We start from the raw sequence: 18,868 nt of genomic DNA on the forward strand, positions 1-18,868 counted from the left end.
ATTAATTTCCTTCTGTGTGCGAGCCATAGGCTGTACGCACTACATGTTGTAACCCGTCCGTTGTATATCTTGTTTGGTCAAATGGAATGTAATATAGCCGCTCATAGAGCCTAGTGCTTAACGCTGTTGCCTGCGAACAAAGGTGCCACGGTTTGGTTCCCGGCAGGATAACATCTCGATGGCTAGACTTCCTCCTTAAACTGTAGGCCCAGTCCCAATAAGCCTATCTGAATAAGTGGACCTGAAGCTTTGTCCGAAATGTGATACAATTAATAGGAAACTTTATTCCAGACGGTAGTAATTACGTAATGCAGAGTGCGGAACAGCTGAGCAAAAGCCAATTTGCATACAAACTAAACGTTCACGTAGTTGTCTTTTATTTTTGTATAAAAGAAGTTGAGGGGCAGCCTTTGCCTTTCCACGCCGGGCTCTTCCCCCCTTCCTTCAGGAATCTGGAACGGGGGTCACGTGGGGAACTGTTAAAAGATAACCGTGCTCAATTTGGATAAAATAGGTCCGTGGGGCTCGAGGATTAGGAGCGTGCCACTAAAAAAGAAATGCTTCAAAAAAGTTTAGATTTTTTTGTTGCCCGAGGGGGGAGGGTTGCATAAAACGAACCAGAAGAATGACTTTTTTCGCGACGGGGTGAACTCAATTGAGTGTGCACGCGGGGCAGGGGCGAGGGGGACGAATGGAAAAGAAGAAAAGTTCGCGAGGAAGCATCCACGTGCCGCAAAGGCAGGGGAAAAAAGGTGAAAAGGGGGGGGGGAGGCATAAAAGTCCGCGAACGTGGAATTTTTCGGGAGACAAACGTTCTCTTTTAAAATGTTCGCGGAAGAAGCCGAGGGAAGAATTCCCTCACCAAATTTATTCCGGAGCGAGAGTTGATAATTGGCCTTGATTTGTTTGGGTTCACAAGTTTCTCCTTCTCTTTTATGAAGCCACTCGGGGAGCGATAGGGTTGCGGAATCTCACGCACTTTGCTCTCTCGACCACCAACCCCTGCGGCAGACTGAAAGGGTTCGCCATTCACTCGTTTAAAATCAATTCCCAAATGAGATCGCTCGGTGGAGGAATTCGTTTCACGTTCCGTGGGGGCCGGTCGCTTTTCATTCGTAATTTTATAGCAGGTTTCGACCCACATAATGCACAGTAATAATTTTTATTTCTATAAAGTTTGATTTATAAGCAGCGGCATGGTCTTTACGCGCTTTTTAAAAGGATTCGTTCCTACTATCAAATATTACACAACGAAAGGCACATCGCTTTCAAATATCCCACAACAAATATTCAGTTCGAAAGAAATGCCTGTGTTGCAAGCGTGGAGGCAGAAATTTATCTATTTATCTTCGCGTGGGAAATCCAGGTTAAATCCTCTTGGCTTCCACGGAGCTTGCTAGATATATGGTTCTAGGTTCATTTCGTACCTCATTATTCCATGAAAGTTACAATAGTTCTTTATTAACTACGATGTTCATAGGACATTATCCATTGTATACTGCTTATTCTGTTTCGAGAGAGCACCAGTTCTCTTCGTCTTTAGGTGAACAGATTTATTTTTGCTGGTCGTGAGGACGAACGTGGGATTTTACATTCACTTCCCGACGCCCCCTACCCCCACTCCTCTATTAAGTAGTTCGTTAGCGCCCCAGATTTGTAACAAAATCAAAGGATCCACAGCACAGGCAAAAATAAATTTGTTCACCCGAAGACGAAAGAGGTGCTGTTTCGAAACATAAGGTTAGAATAATTAAGAGAATAAGCAGTAGACAATGGATAATTAACGTTGCATTCTAATCTCTTGTAAAAGGAGCAATATAGAGGCCTCGACACTCGAAATTGAGACATTATTGTCTTGTCCCCTAACCGCGCCCCGCGTGTCTCCTTGCGCTTGCATCCGACACTTTGCATTGAACATATGGGACCTCTGAATAAAAAAACAATTCGGACGAATTTGAAACTAAGTCAAAATGTTCACGGGGGGCTGTGCCTTTATACGTGAAGGACTGATATCAGTGTAACAATACAACAGTTTTTGGATGGATTGAATGTATCTCGTATGAGATCGTATGATTAATGGTCATTGTGTGTCTATTCGAGAGAGAAACCTATTACCCTGCATGGGAAACGAACCCACACTGTGCCACGAGGCACTTATTTTCAACGAAACAAACTTCTTTTCTTAAATTCCGCAAAGTTCTCTTCCGTTATGAATACTGAATGATCAACGAAGGATATTTAATAACTCGCGTAGCACTACCAGATGCTGAGGATATGATTCTTGTACATTATAAAAAAATAATTAATATAAAAATAATGAAACAATAACGTAAAATGTTTGTAGTTTGCAATTTTCTATCCGAATTTCCTTTACTCGTCATTACTTCATACAGAACGAGAACGCTGCAATTCGTCCAAGCTTCCACAGTCGTCTTTATTATATGTGACTCACGCTGGAAGTTTTTTTTCCTCTTTCTCTCTTTTCTTACATGCCTCTCGGTTGAATGTACGATTCTAGAATGGTTGCTTTTGATCAGCCAATCCGAGAACACAACGCGCCCCTCCCCATCCACTTCTTCATTTGCATTTGGACCTCATGTCACGGCGTTCGGCTCTTTGTTGCTTTCCCTGAACGCCACGTGGGGGGATTCACGAACTAATCTCCTGGAAAGGGCCTCTTTTACTACAAAGGATGCATAAATTTTCATTTTGTCCAAAAATTTTCATTTTCCAAAAATCCGTATCACAATAGAGGCAGTCTTTGTCGTCGGCTGTCGCTTCCCCCTTCGGACAGATGTTTTTCACAAAAATCTGGAAAATCAGAATGCACAATGGTTTCGAAAAAGGGGTCGAATGTACACAGAATGAACAATACCGTGAAAGGATATGAATTATTTCGAATTCTACCAACTTCCATACTAATGTAACCGTTTGCCTGAAGGCTGCTGGAAACAGAAGGGAGACTGCTTGGGAAGATCCGAAGCTAAATAACCCTTGGCAGGCCCATACAAAGTTCAGGCTCAAAGGCAAAATAAGCTTAAGTAGAAAAAGGGAAAAAATGGTGCCTATCAAACACTCTAAACCCCCTCCCCTCTCAACTCGGGAGCTCCAACGGCCGTCTTTGTTCCCTGCAAATTCGTAGTGTATCTAACTCTTCACTGCCGCAACATGTCACGCCAAGAGAATGGGTATTGTCACGCGGCACAAGCCAGCAATCTCCGCTTGCTTCATGTGCGGTTGGAGGAAGTAGTACATAAATCTAGGCTCGTATAGATTGAAATTGGGGAAAATGGGTGAGTTTCACGGATTTCTTAAAGCTCCGTACATGACATTTCCGTGTGATAAATTTCCTAAACTCAAAGTTGATAATTCTATTACCAAAACGAAAAAGAGATCTTGCCAAATAGGCGAAGTCACGAAGTAAACCGATCATTAATTACTGTAAGTATCGTTTGGAAGATATACCTCAACATAATATCTGCACTAAAGAGAGATGGTGTTGTCAGCACCCCGCTCCGTCTCGTTATTCCAGGTTGAAGGGAAGAGGCTGAGTAGCCCAAACACTGTTTCTGTAATAAATATTCTTGGTATCTCCGTACATTGAAACTTTTATTCTGCTCAGTAGCATAACCTCTCACTGTCTGCACATAGCATCTCGTTACTGCTTTGATATCCAATTAGGTTATCTTTCAATTTTCACCTTCCATACCCACTTATTGTTCGAAACTGGGGTAGGTACGTGTAAAATCAAATGCAGAGCTATCTTACCGACAGGGACACCGCGACATTTTCGAAGACCACCCAAAGGTTTCGCGTGGAGAAAGTAGGAGGAAAAGTTGTGGCTGGGTCCAGAGTCTAACCTGGGACTCTAGGAACGCGTTTATAAGGAGCGTGTTCCATGCTGTTAGACAACCGAGCGACCCGGATACAAAACTTCATCAATCCCAACCAGAGATCGAACCCCGGTTGCCCGATCAGTAACCACTGTGCTGCAAATCGAATAACTAACGATGGAATAAAATCACGAAACAAGGAGAAACAGTTCCTTAACAATGAGCCCATCGCCACAAAAAGAAACAACATTATTTAGGCGCGTGCGAAAGAAGTCCCCCGCCTGTGGCAGCAGCGAGAGGCGAGGAATGAATGGCCAACCGCAGCTCCGGACCATCTGCATAATCGCCTGCTGCACGGACCACCGATCGCAAGGAGGCTCTTTTAAAATTAAGCCCGTAAACTCAATGACTATAAATCATGCATTGAAAATAGAGGCTCGTCGACCGCTATGGCCCTCCAGGGTAGAGCACACAAATGGAAATTCGGTAATTTAGCGGAATTTTGGGTCGAATTTGAATGAAACAAAGTTAGGCTTGCATTTTCATCCATAATAGTCTATTCTTCCAAAGGGGGAAATCACGTTTACGCAAGAAATTAGTTAACGGAAATAGGGGGAACGGGCAAACAGGGGGAAAAAATGCAGCAAAGAGACTGCTCGTAAATTATTGGAATCACTTGTCCGCATGACAAGCCAAATGTTCGACACACTTTGATAATGTTAGGCCGCTCGGATTAGCGTTCCTATTAAATTTTGGACGACCCGAACCTACTTGTGAACATTGGCGTTGGGAGCTACAGGAGGGGAAACAACAACAAAAATATACCTAAGTACAGAGACAAAAAATATATACTAAGTTTATATTTCTTCTGCGTATATTGGTAGTTGCTCAGATCATTTACTGTACTGTACTTAGAAAGAGAATCCAGACTCAACTCAATATCGTTGATTCATGGCTGGCCATTTTATAAAACTACAGTATTTACTCAACAATACAACTAAAAGAAACGAAAAATGTACAATGTTTTATTATTAAGTGCACACACATGTTAATTCCTGTGTTTTCAAGAGGACATATTGTACTTATGATAATTTCGTTTACCGTTCTGTGTCCTCGTTCCTAATTAAGCTATAGGCTTAGGTGGTTTGTTTATAAGGATAAAACTACTTTACACTAGAAAATGGGATACGCTAAATTGTTAAAATGTTACAAGAATATTAAATTGACCTGTAAGTGGACCTAATTATGCGAGTCCTCGTACTATGTGCTTTCATTAAGGATTTTTTTTTCTTCACTAAACAACCATTAAAATGTTTTCAATGTTTATTATCCATAACTCTATTACGTGAGGTATTATGACTTGTGCAAACTGAATGCATTATTCTTAATGTTTATATTTTCTTAGAGTAACAAGTTAACTATAGCTAGAGAATATTTTAAAACATCTGTCACAAATGTCACAACTAATACCGAGCCTTTTCACAGTCATGCGTGTTGTTTCTTATCTTACTAAAGATGGATATCATTACGTAAAATCAGCCGCCCTCCGTGATGCAATGGCCAGTGTAACGCGCTATAAAGCAAGACGTTCCAGGTTCGAATCCTGGTTAAGGCATGGATGTATCATTGTATTTGTCCCATCACCCATTCATAAGTTCATCACTGATTCTCATCATCACGACTAACCCAAGGGGTTGAAAATTTGACGTAAAATAACAAGAAACTTCTCCTTTTGATTCAAATTAATCTATGACCAAATGAGGAGGTTTGAAATTACATTTAGAAGCACAAGCCGGAAGTTGACTTGAGATTTATTTCTACATTTATTTCTGAACTTAATTTCACAGAACATTATCAGAGTATTCATAGTAGCATTGATATATTATGCAGAGGCAACGAAACACTCGATAAGAACTTCAATATATAAACAAATAGATGTGAAATTTTCCAATTATACTTGTTACAAAATTATGTTTTTTATTTAAGCCAGTACTCGACGATATTGTGTGTGCTGATACTATTGGAAACCATTTAGTAATTAAACTATTTTGTTTTAAATCAAAGCTTTACCAAAAAATACTATTTAAATAGAGCAATTAAAAGGTAAGGTAAAAATAATCAAAATAAATAAATAAACGAAAATAAAAGGGAAACACAAATAATTTTAATTTCTGATTAACATAATACAAATGAAAATTGAAACTACAAGAAATGAGAAGCAATGATAAAATATACATAATCACTCTACAAAGTACACATTTCACTACGAAACTAGGGTAATTTTGAAATTTGTCATTGCTTAACAAGACCAACTATCAAGGACTAGAAATTAAATTGTACTCTTCAAAGGAAAATCAAAATACTACATACATGCATATGATCACCAGTCTTCGGAAATTTTAGAAAGTAACTTAGGTTACTGTTACCATTTCATTTTTAGTAACTGTAATTTTCTTTTAGAATTACTTTGTGCTGAAGAAGCGTATAAATCCATGCACGACAGAGAATGTAAGATAACGTTGATTTAACAACCTGTGCTGTTTTTAATTGATTAAAGATTAACTGCTTAAAATAAATATTATAATTTAGTTAAAAGTAACTTTAGAGTAGGATAAGCTGAAGCGGAACATACCAAAATTTTGAAGTATGAATAACAATCAAACACAATTTATTTAGCAGCGACTAATAGACTCGTGTGAAACTAACTAATATTTAGAATAACAAATTCTCTCGGGCTATCAACCAGGTGAGTTCTGGAAAGGAGAACTCCTCTGGTCTATATCAGGGAGAATCTGCTCATTTGTTGCCAGATATAAGCTTCAAGCTTCTAGATGCTTTAAAAGTAACAGCTATACTTTGAAAATAATGGAACGTTGAGAATTGTCGTTGATGAAATGTTCATACAGCTAATTTATTTCCAAGAGAAGATAACATTAGTTTCTCTTATAAACTGGAAAAGAGAGTTTGAAATAAACTTTCTAAAATGTACTTCAGGAACTTCAGAAAAAGACTATCCACTTGCGTCCCACGACTTCAAGTATTCACCTTGTTTGGAAATTTCCTTCACATCAAAGCCTGGATATGTTCAAAATGCTAACGATAAATTTACTTGTAAAACGTTAGAGCAGAATTGTTGCTAAGAATGTAACTTGCTTGTAAGAACGTTGTAAACATGGATGGACTCCCAAAGACTGATGATCACAATAACAAAAAGTCAATTAAAATTTATGTTTGTTGAGTAAACGCAAATACATAAGTCTATAAAAAGACGATTTTCGTTACAAAGAAATGGATTTGTGTACTTTAGCAACTATAAACACTAAATTATTGTCTTTCCAGGATACAAATCACAGCCTATTTTCACAAAGTATGAGTACGAAATGGAAGCATAGATACTAAATATGTTTTTTTTACTCTAAGTAAACATGAAAAGTGGAACCTTTTGATTTTATATGCAGACAATTAATCCAACGAAACATTGCTGATTTGAAATTTCATGACATTAAGTTGAATTCGAGTCAGCGTTCATTACACACAATTTTGTTATTTCTTTTTCGAAAAAAAAATACCTTACATTTACATTATCTTGAAATTTACATAAATGAAATTTCTAAATATTGATGTTCTAACGCAAACAGATAATATAGTTCTTAATTAGTTAACTTATTTCTAAAAAAAATTATTAATATTTTCAAAGCCTGTATCCAGTGATAGTAATATCACCTTACTGTATAAAAAAATTGAATGTGGTTTCAAATCAAGTATTTTTGTACTTAGATTATTTTATCTTCAGTCAATGATTTCCCTCTCAAGTACTAAAAAACTTTTACATAAATTCATATTAACTTGCCATTTCGTCATTTCATCTAAGCATAAGGTCCCTTTTATATTCATTTCAAGAAGGAAGCATTCCAAAAATTATAGCATATAATTTAAGTAATACAATAAACTATAATAAAATATAACAAAATATTAAAAATTGAAATAGTATAAGAATACTAAACATTAATAAAGTCATAATCAGCTCACTCGTAGTAAGAACTTTAATTTATAATATGACTTTCTGCAAAAAAATTGAAATATGTGGATTACACTCGTTCTTCTGCTTTTCAATATGTATGTATGCATATATATATATATATATATATATATATCGAGAATATTTAGAAAATAAGGAAAATCTGTGAATGATATATTATTCTTAATAATATCATTGAAAGAGTAAATACACGTACATAAATCAGAGATCATAAAATCATAATATTTTGAAATATAAAGTATAACAAATTGCATGCTCCCATAGTAATACTAACAACTGGCACGAATGATATCCTGGATTTTATTAATGTACACATTCCCCATTTTCTTCCAGGCATCGCATTATTAGCGTTATCGTCAATAATTTGACAAAAATATGATCATATACAAATAGTAAAAATTAGACTAGAAGTTAATAATGGCACATCCCATGAACTAATTTCTATAGGATTATCTCTTTACTATAAAACTAAAATTCCATTGTTGGAATGTTATTGTTTCCTTGTGTTTCACTTGGGCAGAGTTCAATACAACAGCTATTTGCACTGATCATCTGAAAGTCCGACATAACAACAGTGCTTTCGACTGTTCAAAAATTAGCACTTCAATAGCCTTTCATGAAACTATCACACGAAATTTTGTTTCAGACAGTAAAACCCTCAACGAGTTTTGATATTTCACGTTTCCTCGGTGGAAATAAATTTGCTTATCTCTTAGTCTGGCCGTTTCCATTACGGAGTCGTGAAAGAAAATGCTTGTTAATTTTCTCACTGTTAAAACGCGAAGGGCAAACACATTATCATAATCGTGGTTTGCGCAAGTGTGACATGTCAGTTTTTATAGTGCAAACATGTTTTCCATCAGATATTTCTGAAAACAGAGGACTTATTTTTTATCTTATATATTTTCATCGGGTTTGTAGCTTCCATATTTCTAGTCCATTTTCTGTATAGATTGCAAGTGCACGTTCTTTATTTGCCTTCGTGTAAATAGATACACCGATATGATAAATTTCTTTATATCCATTGCTATGATGCAGCAAAGTTTGCAAATATTAGTCCTTGAGGCGAGCGACGGGCATTCGTGAGCACGATCATATACTTCAATTTTTCATCTTGCAAGATGCAGTGCAGACTTTGCTCTACCTTAAGGATTAGAGATGCAATTTGTACAATTTGTTGTATCTCCGATGTTTTTGTGAACAAGCTCAGAAAAATTATTAAATGCAGCAGGGAAGAGGAGATCCAAGAAGCAAGATATTACATTTAAACTGGTTGGAAATCTTTGTCATTCTCTAAGATGGCGGTCCAGCTCCCTCTCCCCCGGCTGTCTACTGGGGAAATGCTCTTATCGATTGAGGGTGGTGGCAGTCAAGTTATGAGGGAGGACGGAAGTTGGGGGGTGGCTATGAGAGGAGGGGGCTTCAAAACAAGCGAGGGGACACGAAGGCCGTCGTGGAAATGACCATCATACGGAGCTACAGAGTCTGCATTGGATCCACAAGTCTTCTTCATGTTCAGTATCTACTGAGGAGATTGAAAGATACACAAAATAACATCTGCTAATCCTGCATGATTTGTACAAAGAAACTGCGTATTTTCGTGCTCATGTGCTTGCAACGAACATTATTATAATAATAAAGGGCTTCGCAAAAATATGCGGTATTGCACATAAAATTCGTAATCCAGATAAGCAGTAATTTATTTTGGCCTATTGAACAACTTCTAATATTACATCCATGCTTGCTATTTCCGTCTTAAAACAAGCGTTAAAATTACAAAAAAAATAATTGAATTTTAGACTATTGTGATTTTAAAAAGTTTCCAATACATAGTTGCATTAACAGGAAAAAATACTATCGTAGTATACAATTGATTCAATTTTCATTTTGCCCATATTCTATTTGCACTCCTAAACAAAGCAGGGATTAAATCTTAGCCAATTTTAATTTTAGTTTTTGGGATGCACGGCTCAACAGCAATAATTTCCTAATCTTATAAATGAGATCTGTTTCATCTATAATTGGCTATATATTGACGTTCTTGATGTACGTTCTTTTAGATTAATTGCATATATTCTTGCAGTCTATTTATAGAAAATTAACTTATCCTTTCATGTTTGCTTAGTTATTCCTCTATATACATATATATGTAATTCAACTGATAATGAAACGATTCCAAATAACATCTAAAGAACAAAGGAGTAACAACAACAATTTATTTTAAAGTTATTCAAAGTGCTGTGTGTTTCGAAGGCACACAATATGGTATATATTTGTACTCTTCATATAGGAACATTTATATTTTCAATATTTTTCGCTTGGGTAAGATGAATTCTTCTACACTGTGAAAATTTTTATCTGCTGTTTTGTTTAAAATACAGAAAACATTTTTAGCACGTTCCAATTTCTAAGCTGGTACTCAAACGTGAGGGAAATGGAAATTAAACAAACAAAAATGTACAAAAGTTTGCATGTACGTTAACATTGCATTTTCTCGACGACCGAACGAAAGAACTTACTGGCCAATTCCAGCTATCAGTGATAGGGAAAGTGCTTGTAAATTAACAAGGATATATTTACCAAACAACATGTAGTCTATGTAACACAACGCGTAATAGAGGCGAGTCTGACCATCACGAGAAAACTACGATACAATTTACATCACACGAAATTACTTTTTCTCTCAATAGCATTACTTTAATAAATAGACCCATTGAAATATTAAAATTAACTAATATTCATAATACACTTATAAGTTTTTTTTTACAAGCCTATATATATATATATTTCTTCCCTGAATATGTTACGAGCCGGAGATAAAGAACAGGGGAAGGCCCCCGAAACAACATTGGCCATAAACAACCAGAACCCCCTGTCTCATCCGACTCACCATTTTGATTGACAATGAGGTATGATATTAGAATATATATTATAACATTTTAAACGAGTTTAGGATAGTTCTGATACTCACATAAGGACATCACTATGCCAGACAATTATATTCTGACAGCAACGAAATGGGATTTACTACCATTGAATAAGTCCTGCAACTGAATCCAGAACATGCAGGGGGTTGACTAATATTCTCCACTTCTTTTGAACGTATCCTCCGTGCCGCTTTGAATATAACTTTTCACCTGGTAGCACCACCTACTCGCATGGACACAGTTTCAATACGTTAGACAACCACGACTTTTATTTAAATGAAATTCGACAACTATAACTGCCACCAGCGATTATTTCTAACATTGTCTGATTGTACTTGATTTTATAACCCTGAGTTGGTTAAGGACAGCTTGGAAGTCATATTAGGAAACAAGAATGTACCTCACAAACACAGGTGTTCCACATTCCACAGATTCTCTTTCCTTTCGTTTGAGCAAAGCAAATGTGTTCGAACTCATCACAATAGCAGGGTTCCTAGAGTATCAAGGTGATAGGAACTTCGGAAACATTACGTTTCTTTTACAACAATTGGTTCCTTGATACACTTGGAACCACATATGGTGCAACTTTACTCAGTCTTTTCTCAAATCCTTGTGCTGATGCATGGAACTTTATAAAATATGCCAATTCTTTAAGCACAGGAACGCATAACACAATGAAAATCACAGGTGTTGCTCACGCCGAAGATTCTATAAGTAAAACAAAATATACTAAATTACCTTCACAGCAAACGTCTTATTTTTTAAGAAAAAAATCTTCTTGATCTCTTGTTTATAAGTTTTCAGGCTGGTGTCAAGTTAAAGGACACGGTGCGGGGTTCCGACAACTTTTCCTTCACAGGCAGAAAAACAAGTGAAGGAACAAATTTGCCATCTTCTATAGGAACCATTGATTCATTTTGTTTAGTAGTTTTGGCGTTGTTTGTTTCTTCCAGCAAAAAGGGTTGCATTATAAAACCATCTGCAATCCGGTGGCTTTGGGGAACGGCATAAGTTGCAGGCATGTGTGACTTCTTCGCTGTATCCTGCAACTTCTTTTTCATATCAACACTAACAGCATCCTTAATTTCCCACCATAATTCTGGATCTTGTTCCAGGAGAGTTCCTTGTGGCACGTCACTTTTATGGTCCTTTCTGATATGCTTCTTGAGTGTGACTAGGTGAATAGACGAAAATTCGCATCGTAGACATTTATATACTGCTTGATGTGCTTTAAATTTGGAAGGACTTGCAGCATCTACCAAAGACAAAGGGGATGGAGGCGATGGGCTAGATAGTGGCATAGATGGGCCATGATTTGACTGCACATGGCTGACGCAAAGTTCCCGAGTTCTAAATCTCTGAGAGCATTTTGTACATTTGTATTTGCACTTATTTTCTGCTGCAGACGATTCTTCGTCTGAACCTTCGTTTTCTCTCCGATCTTCCTGTATATGCTCTTCATCCGCTTCTTCTGCAAAGTCTTGTGAATGTCGCCTCCTCTTCAGGGCAATTTGAACCCTCTCCATGGTCTGAGAATAAGGTGGCAAAGAGGGAGAAGCTAGAAATGGATTTAGCAATCCTGAAAATTGGTGAGTCAATAGGTGATGTTGAAATAATTCAATCTGCATAAAACTTTGAAGGCATACTGGGCACTGGAAAGGTTTTCTTGGATCAGGAATTGTTTGCGACGGCAATCCTGTATGAGATCTTTCATGAACAAAAAGGAAGGCGAGAACTGGAGTTGAGAATGAACAATAAGAACAGTGATAACTTTTTACGGGTGGATCTCCTGAACCAAAGAGGCCGGCAAAAATGTGTTGGCTCCCTGAGATATTGCCTGCCTCGTTCGTTTGTTGCTCAGTAGATTCCATTGGCAATTGACGCTGGCAGGAACCCTCTGCACTTACATCCAAAATCTTTTGGTGTGACATAATATTTCTTCCGCTCGGAGTATTTGAAATATGACTGTAGATGGTTGTAGCATGCGTGGCATTTTTAGTATGCAGAGTATTCGACGTCATGTTCTTTATTTGTTTTGAATTATGGTTTTGTTGAGACTGATATTTCGCTTCTATCTCCTTCCATTTTTCTCTACCAACATCTCCATGGTCGTTTGTCAAATGGGCCTTCAGCCACTTACTACTTCTGAAGCGCCGACTGCATATGGAACACACTTCTGTAAAATATGTATAATATCGATTGTTAAGGTCACCCACTTCCAATGGTTTCAAAGAAGTGTCATTTTCATGTTGAGATTGGGAAGATGAGTTGACTATATCCTTATTGGACTGCGTAGGTGGCGGATCTTCAACTATTCCGTGAGTATTTTGCTTATGAACTCTCAGGAAATATTTACTACATAACTCCTTGTTGCAAATGTCACATATCACTCCCCCAATCTGTGCTCCATTCTCAATCTCAATTCCATGCATTCGTTGCATATGCGTTTTCATAAAATACTTGTTACACAGTTCCTTATTGCATATTTCGCAATAGCTACTAGCAGGAGCTAATGATACTCTTTTCTCTGGTGGATTGAATCTTTCTGCATCCTCTTTCACATCTATTTCTTCTTTCACTTGCTCATTGGAGGAAGTGGCAATTGCGTTGTTGCCATGCAAGCTAGCCATGTGTTTCAGTAGAAAATATTTGGCAACAAAGTCTTTCTTACAGATATTGCAATAAGTCTGTGGGTCAAGTGTAGAAGTTGGTGATTTCGAATTCACTTCTTCAGAACTGGAGAGTTTTTCGCTGGTAGTATCTGCTTCTTCATCAAATAAAATGCCGTGTTCTGTCATCATATGGGCGCGCAGGTAATAGCGATTACCCAACTCTTTATGGCATATGTTACAAGCCCAAGTTCTTCCAACGTTCAAATCATTCAATTGCAAAATCATAGTTTGAAGTTTCTGAAGATCCTCGCTTATGTTATCTCTACCATTGTTGCCATTCACTTCATTAGATAGCTCAGTCGTTACTCCTGGATCGCTGTTGTGAGCAGAAGAATCTTCAGACGGTTTATTTTCGAAACATTGAGGTTTACTATCAGGACTCTCCTGGGTGGATCCATCAGCTTCTCTCTCGTTGTTAGAGTTGCAATGGATATAAGCACGATGCATTTGCATTAGATAAATGTTCTGAAATTTACGACCACAAATGTCACATTCAGGATCTTCACCTTCAAAAATATCAATTCGTGGCTCATGAATTGCCTTTTCAGTAGAATCAGAACTGTTGGTACACTGTTCATTCATAATCAGATTCAAAGGACTGGTTTGGGCTTGACACCAATGCCCAGTGTTCATAGAAGGAGATTTTCCATCCCCATTGTTATCAGGAGTGACAATACCATGTCGCTTCATCTTGTGCGTTCTTAGAAAATATTTATTACAGTATTCTTTACAGCATATTTCGCAAAATGCATCAGCATTTATAACTCCAAGTCTCCGCAGACGTTCAGGAGAAAATGTTGCATTTTTCGGTATACTACCTGGTGTAACATTCTGGCATGCATTCGCTGGTGACAATGTACCAAGCTGAACACCAGTTGTTGGTAAGTTAACTTCAGTAGTGGTGTTTACGTCAGTTGATGATTTACTATTATCTTGGGTTTGTTCATATTCCTTGTGGGCTTCGATTTTTGGAGATACTTCCAAGGAAGTTTCTTCTTCTAGATTATGGTTGTTCTGTACAAAATTTAACTTGTTGTCGCTCATCTTATCAGATTCACTTTGAGACACGTCTTCTGCTTCTGCTTCTGTGATATGAAATTCAATAGCACTCGATGCATTTGGTGAAGTGTCATGGCTACTTGAGGTGTTCTCCGTTCCATTCATCTGCTTTGTTTCTTCATCTTCTTTTCCTTGACAGTCATCAATATCCACATTGGCCGGAACTTGGCTCCCAGTTGAAGAAGCGGTTATGTTGCAGGCATTCGAATTTCCGTGTACTCCAGTTCCAACGTTCATGTTCTCTTCAACTATACCATGTATTTTAGCTTTGTGCCTTCTGACAAAATACTTGTTACAAAACTTTTTCTGGCATATGTCACAAAATGCTTTCATAATACTACTTCCAGGAGATTTGGTGTTAGACACTTCTCCAGTATTGGATATCGCAGAGCTTTGTGATTTACTAATAGGTTGCGTTGCAGGGATTGCAGGCCTAAGGGGAGGTGGATTAACATTCGTCGCCACAAAAGCACTAGGATATGGTGAGCTTGTCAAAGTACTTGCTGCCATTGTCGATCCAGGATTATCCACATATATGCCATGTTTGTTTGCCTTATGAGTTTTAAGAAAATACTTGTTACAAAATTCTTTATTACAAAGTTCACAGTATGCCTCTGGGTTAAAGATACGAATAGGTGTTCCACTTCCAATAGTTGCGGTAGGCTGATGAGCTAAAGGCGTTGAGGGACCCTGAGAAATTATGGTAGGTAAAAGGAAAGGCGGGCCTAATGGTAAAAATCCAGGCAGAAGCATTTTTCCATCTCGGAATGGTGGTACAGCAAGAGAGGCTTGAGGTAGTGCGGCCGACGGCTTGGTCCCTTGAAACTGCACATCATTTCGAGGTTCTGTTTTCATTTGCAAATCAGCAGCCCAAGCTCCAATGACTCCAAAGTCAATTGGTGACACTGAATCTGTAGAACGAACATTAGAAAGATTTAGGGGAGCCTCCTTTTTAATTGGATATAATTCTAGAGAAGACTTGTGTTGAACTTGACCTTGTAAAAGTCGTTGGACGTGCTCGTTTTCTACATGAATCTTAAGTTCTTCTTCGGAATGAAATGGCTCCGAGCAATGAGGACACGGATTTGTTTGACTATTCGCAGAAGGACTTATGTTTCCACCGTTAAGATTTGGTATGTTATTTACAGATGCTTGCTGGAAGTTTTTGTTGACAACCAAGATATGATCATTATTCGTTCTTACTTCATCAAGTCTATCTTCATCTTCGCTATCTGGACCATCATGACCTGCTTCCGCTTCATCCAACACAGGAGTAGCTATTCGAACTGGATTTGACTGCTTCCTCCTCTTCTTTGCCTGGCTGTGTTCTGCATCTAGGATGTGACGTTTAGTGGAAAGAGTAAATGCATCTCCAGTTTTTGGACTGCTGCAAATCACAGATAAGTTGTCCGTTTTCAATTCATCTTCATCTTCTGAATTGGCTGCACTTTGCGTCTCTTTCTTAAGTGACTTTTCTGTCCCTTCTCCATCACCGTTTGTGATCGCTGGTTTCAGTTCATACTCGTCTCCCGAATTGGAGGTTGAATGAGATGAAGTTCTCTGTTCCTCATCGTCATTCATAGGCTCTTGTTTGATGACTGCATTAAACCCTGCACCAGCCACGTTGTTGTTGGGTTTGACTGCTGCTGAAGCCATCCTGCTGTGAGCGTGAAGGCAATGAATTGTGAGGTGTATTTGTGTTTAAGGTAAGGTCTTACCCTCAGAACAGGCGATGTCGTTTGTCGATCCGACATGTATCTTCATACAGCCCAGAAAAAGTCTTCTGTGCCGAGCTTCCAGTTGCCAAGCTTCAGGCCCTGCGAAAGAAGAGAATAACATCTTTTGAATCCAACAGAGAAACAAGAGGCAAGTTATGGAGAGATGTTAAAGCTTGAATAACAAGTTATCATCAAAATTAGTTTTCTTAATGGCTGGAAATATGGAATTTTTACAAAAGCTAAGTAAATCAGAAGTTGTAAATGAGTCATTCCATGCGAAATCAACACAGCCCCCAACCTGACCATCACCGATTTTCATGAAATTTGGGGAGTTGAAACTATGCATGGAACTTAGTAACTACGGAAATTTTAAGTCTCGTTTGTCTTGTAATTGTTAAATTATTCAAGGTCAAAGTTCGCATAAATTGCTTTTTTTGAACCCGCTTAGCTGTACTAAATGTGCTGTAACTCCGCCCCTATTTCGCCTAGAAAGATCAAATAAAGCTTATAATATGTGTAACTATGTGACTGATACAAGCCTTCACACACACGGCTAGGGGTCTCCCTGTGCTTAACCTATTTCTTTCATGACCAATTATACCTACGATAACTCCTTTACATTTTGTAGGGGGGGTGTTAAGGAAAATTTGACTCGTCATAGTTCATGTAATGAGGCTTTTATTAGTAACATAGTTACACATATTATTTTGTATCTTCTGATCCCATTGCAGTCCCAGAATCATATTTTGGTATGTTTTAAAGTATGGCATGAGGGACCAAATATATTTTTTTCATGATTTTTGGTGATGACATGTTTTGAGATATTCAAGGTCAAAGGCGAAGGTCACGTGACAAAATTATATTTTTATCCAAAGGTAGGCTTGTTATATATCACTGGAAAGCTTGTTGAATTCCCTGTACAATAAGTTTATTTGAGCTTCCTAGGCGAAATAGGGACGGAGTTACAGCACATTTAGTACAGCTAAGCGGGCTCAAAAAGAGCAATTTATGCGAACTTTGACCTTGAATAATTTAACAATTACAAGACAAACGAAACTAAAAATTTTTATAGTTACTAAGTCCCATGCATAGTTTCAACTCCCCAAATTTCATGAAAATCGGAGATGGTCAGGTTGGAAATTGCACATATCTGTGTTGATTTGGCATGGAATGACTCAAATGGTAAATTAATAGCATCTCGCCAGTGAATTCCTGAATACAGGGAGCAGAAAATTGAATTTATCCATTTCGTCGTTTCCTGATGAAAAGACTTTTCCGTAAAAACCTTTTAACTTTGTATGCATTCTGAAAATTAAAAAATATTACTACTGAAGATGGAGGTACGTAATATTCTGATTCTCCCAATTTCACAAAAAATGTGAAAACAATCATACAGCTTTGGAAAACACTATCAGGAAAAAATATAATCTGAAATACAAAAGAAAGGCAAAGGACACAGTCAGTGTCAGGCAGCAAGCGTCCGTGGAAAAGTAAAAATAATATATCATATTTTATTTTTAATAAGTATGTCTTTATTTCCCCATTTCAAAATTAGTAGGATGTAAAATCACAAAATATGGGGGCGCCAAACGACAATCCTGCCTAGGACGCCAAAATATCTAACTAAGGAAAAATAATTCTTGTAACTGAATTTGGGAATCTATGTGCCTGTGCAGAGTCCTACATCATTTCATGAGTTGTTTCATACATGCATATTACCCTTGTTAGACGATTATAACGGCGTGGTATACTTATCAATAAGTTGATAATTATTTTGTATTGTTTGGCTATTGAACGTCACTTGACTGCTTATTCTGGTTAATCGTAACGATGAAGATAAATGACGATTAGATGAAAAGATGAAGAAACAGACAGGATGAAATCGAAACTAGAACTTTCGAAAGTGATATCAGGATTCAAACACTGAGCGTGCGTGTGCTGCAGAGAAAGGCGAATGCGATAGAATATGGAGGGAATAGCTTCCTTAAACGAACAGCAAATGAGTTTGTGTTACATCCTGAACATCAGATGATCATTATACGTAGGTATCTAACATTTAGATCCACTTACATATAGGGAAACACACAAGAGCACACTAGTAAGATTTGAACAAAGCATTGCGACTACACCGGCATTTCGATCTTTACTGCAGCAACTAGATTGAAAAGGCTTTCATTTGAAACAAGTGTGGAGACCTTTGGATGTTCACAATTGATTTTTCTATCCCATGTTGCTCTTATCAACATGAACGCAAACCTTCCAGTGATAACGGCTAATTGGTAAACACCTGTCGTCTTTTTAAAAATTCACATGTTTCTTGTGTTGGGCCTCCCAACGAGAGACGACAGCCACGAGTTAAATTTAAGCCGAGACCAATCAGATCTTCGGCAGGAACTCCAAAATAGCTTAGTAGTTAAAGTTATTGCCTTGTAATTAGAGAAAATCTGCTTTCGATTCTCGGTGTAGCTTCACCGTCAGAGCCTGTGCAGACTTCGTACCATGTATTGTAATTTTCTTATTATCGAGGCTAACTGCGACGGTAGGGGATGAATGACGAAGATGATAGAACCCTTACTTTTTAACCCGTGGCGCAACTGCCTGTGAAAGCCAGGGCCTACAC

The 18,868-nt window shown here is 37.8% G+C and overlaps 1 protein-coding gene across 1 annotated transcript; it reads right to left on the reverse strand.

The window, feature by feature from the left end:
- Positions 1 to 8,133: 8,133 nt before the first annotated feature.
- LOC145984336 (uncharacterized) lies at positions 8,134 to 16,186 on the reverse strand. Its single transcript, XM_083117988.1, has one exon. It carries the CDS (start codon positions 16,184 to 16,186, stop codon positions 11,600 to 11,602), a length of 4,587 nt encoding a protein of 1,528 aa, XP_082974114.1. The 3' UTR covers positions 8,134 to 11,599.
- Positions 16,187 to 18,868: the final 2,682 nt, after the last annotated feature.

This window comes from Lepisma saccharinum, chromosome 2 (assembly GCF_977018435.1).
Source record: "Lepisma saccharinum chromosome 2, izLepSacc3.1, whole genome shotgun sequence".
NCBI lineage: Eukaryota > Metazoa > Arthropoda > Insecta > Zygentoma > Lepismatidae > Lepisma > Lepisma saccharinum.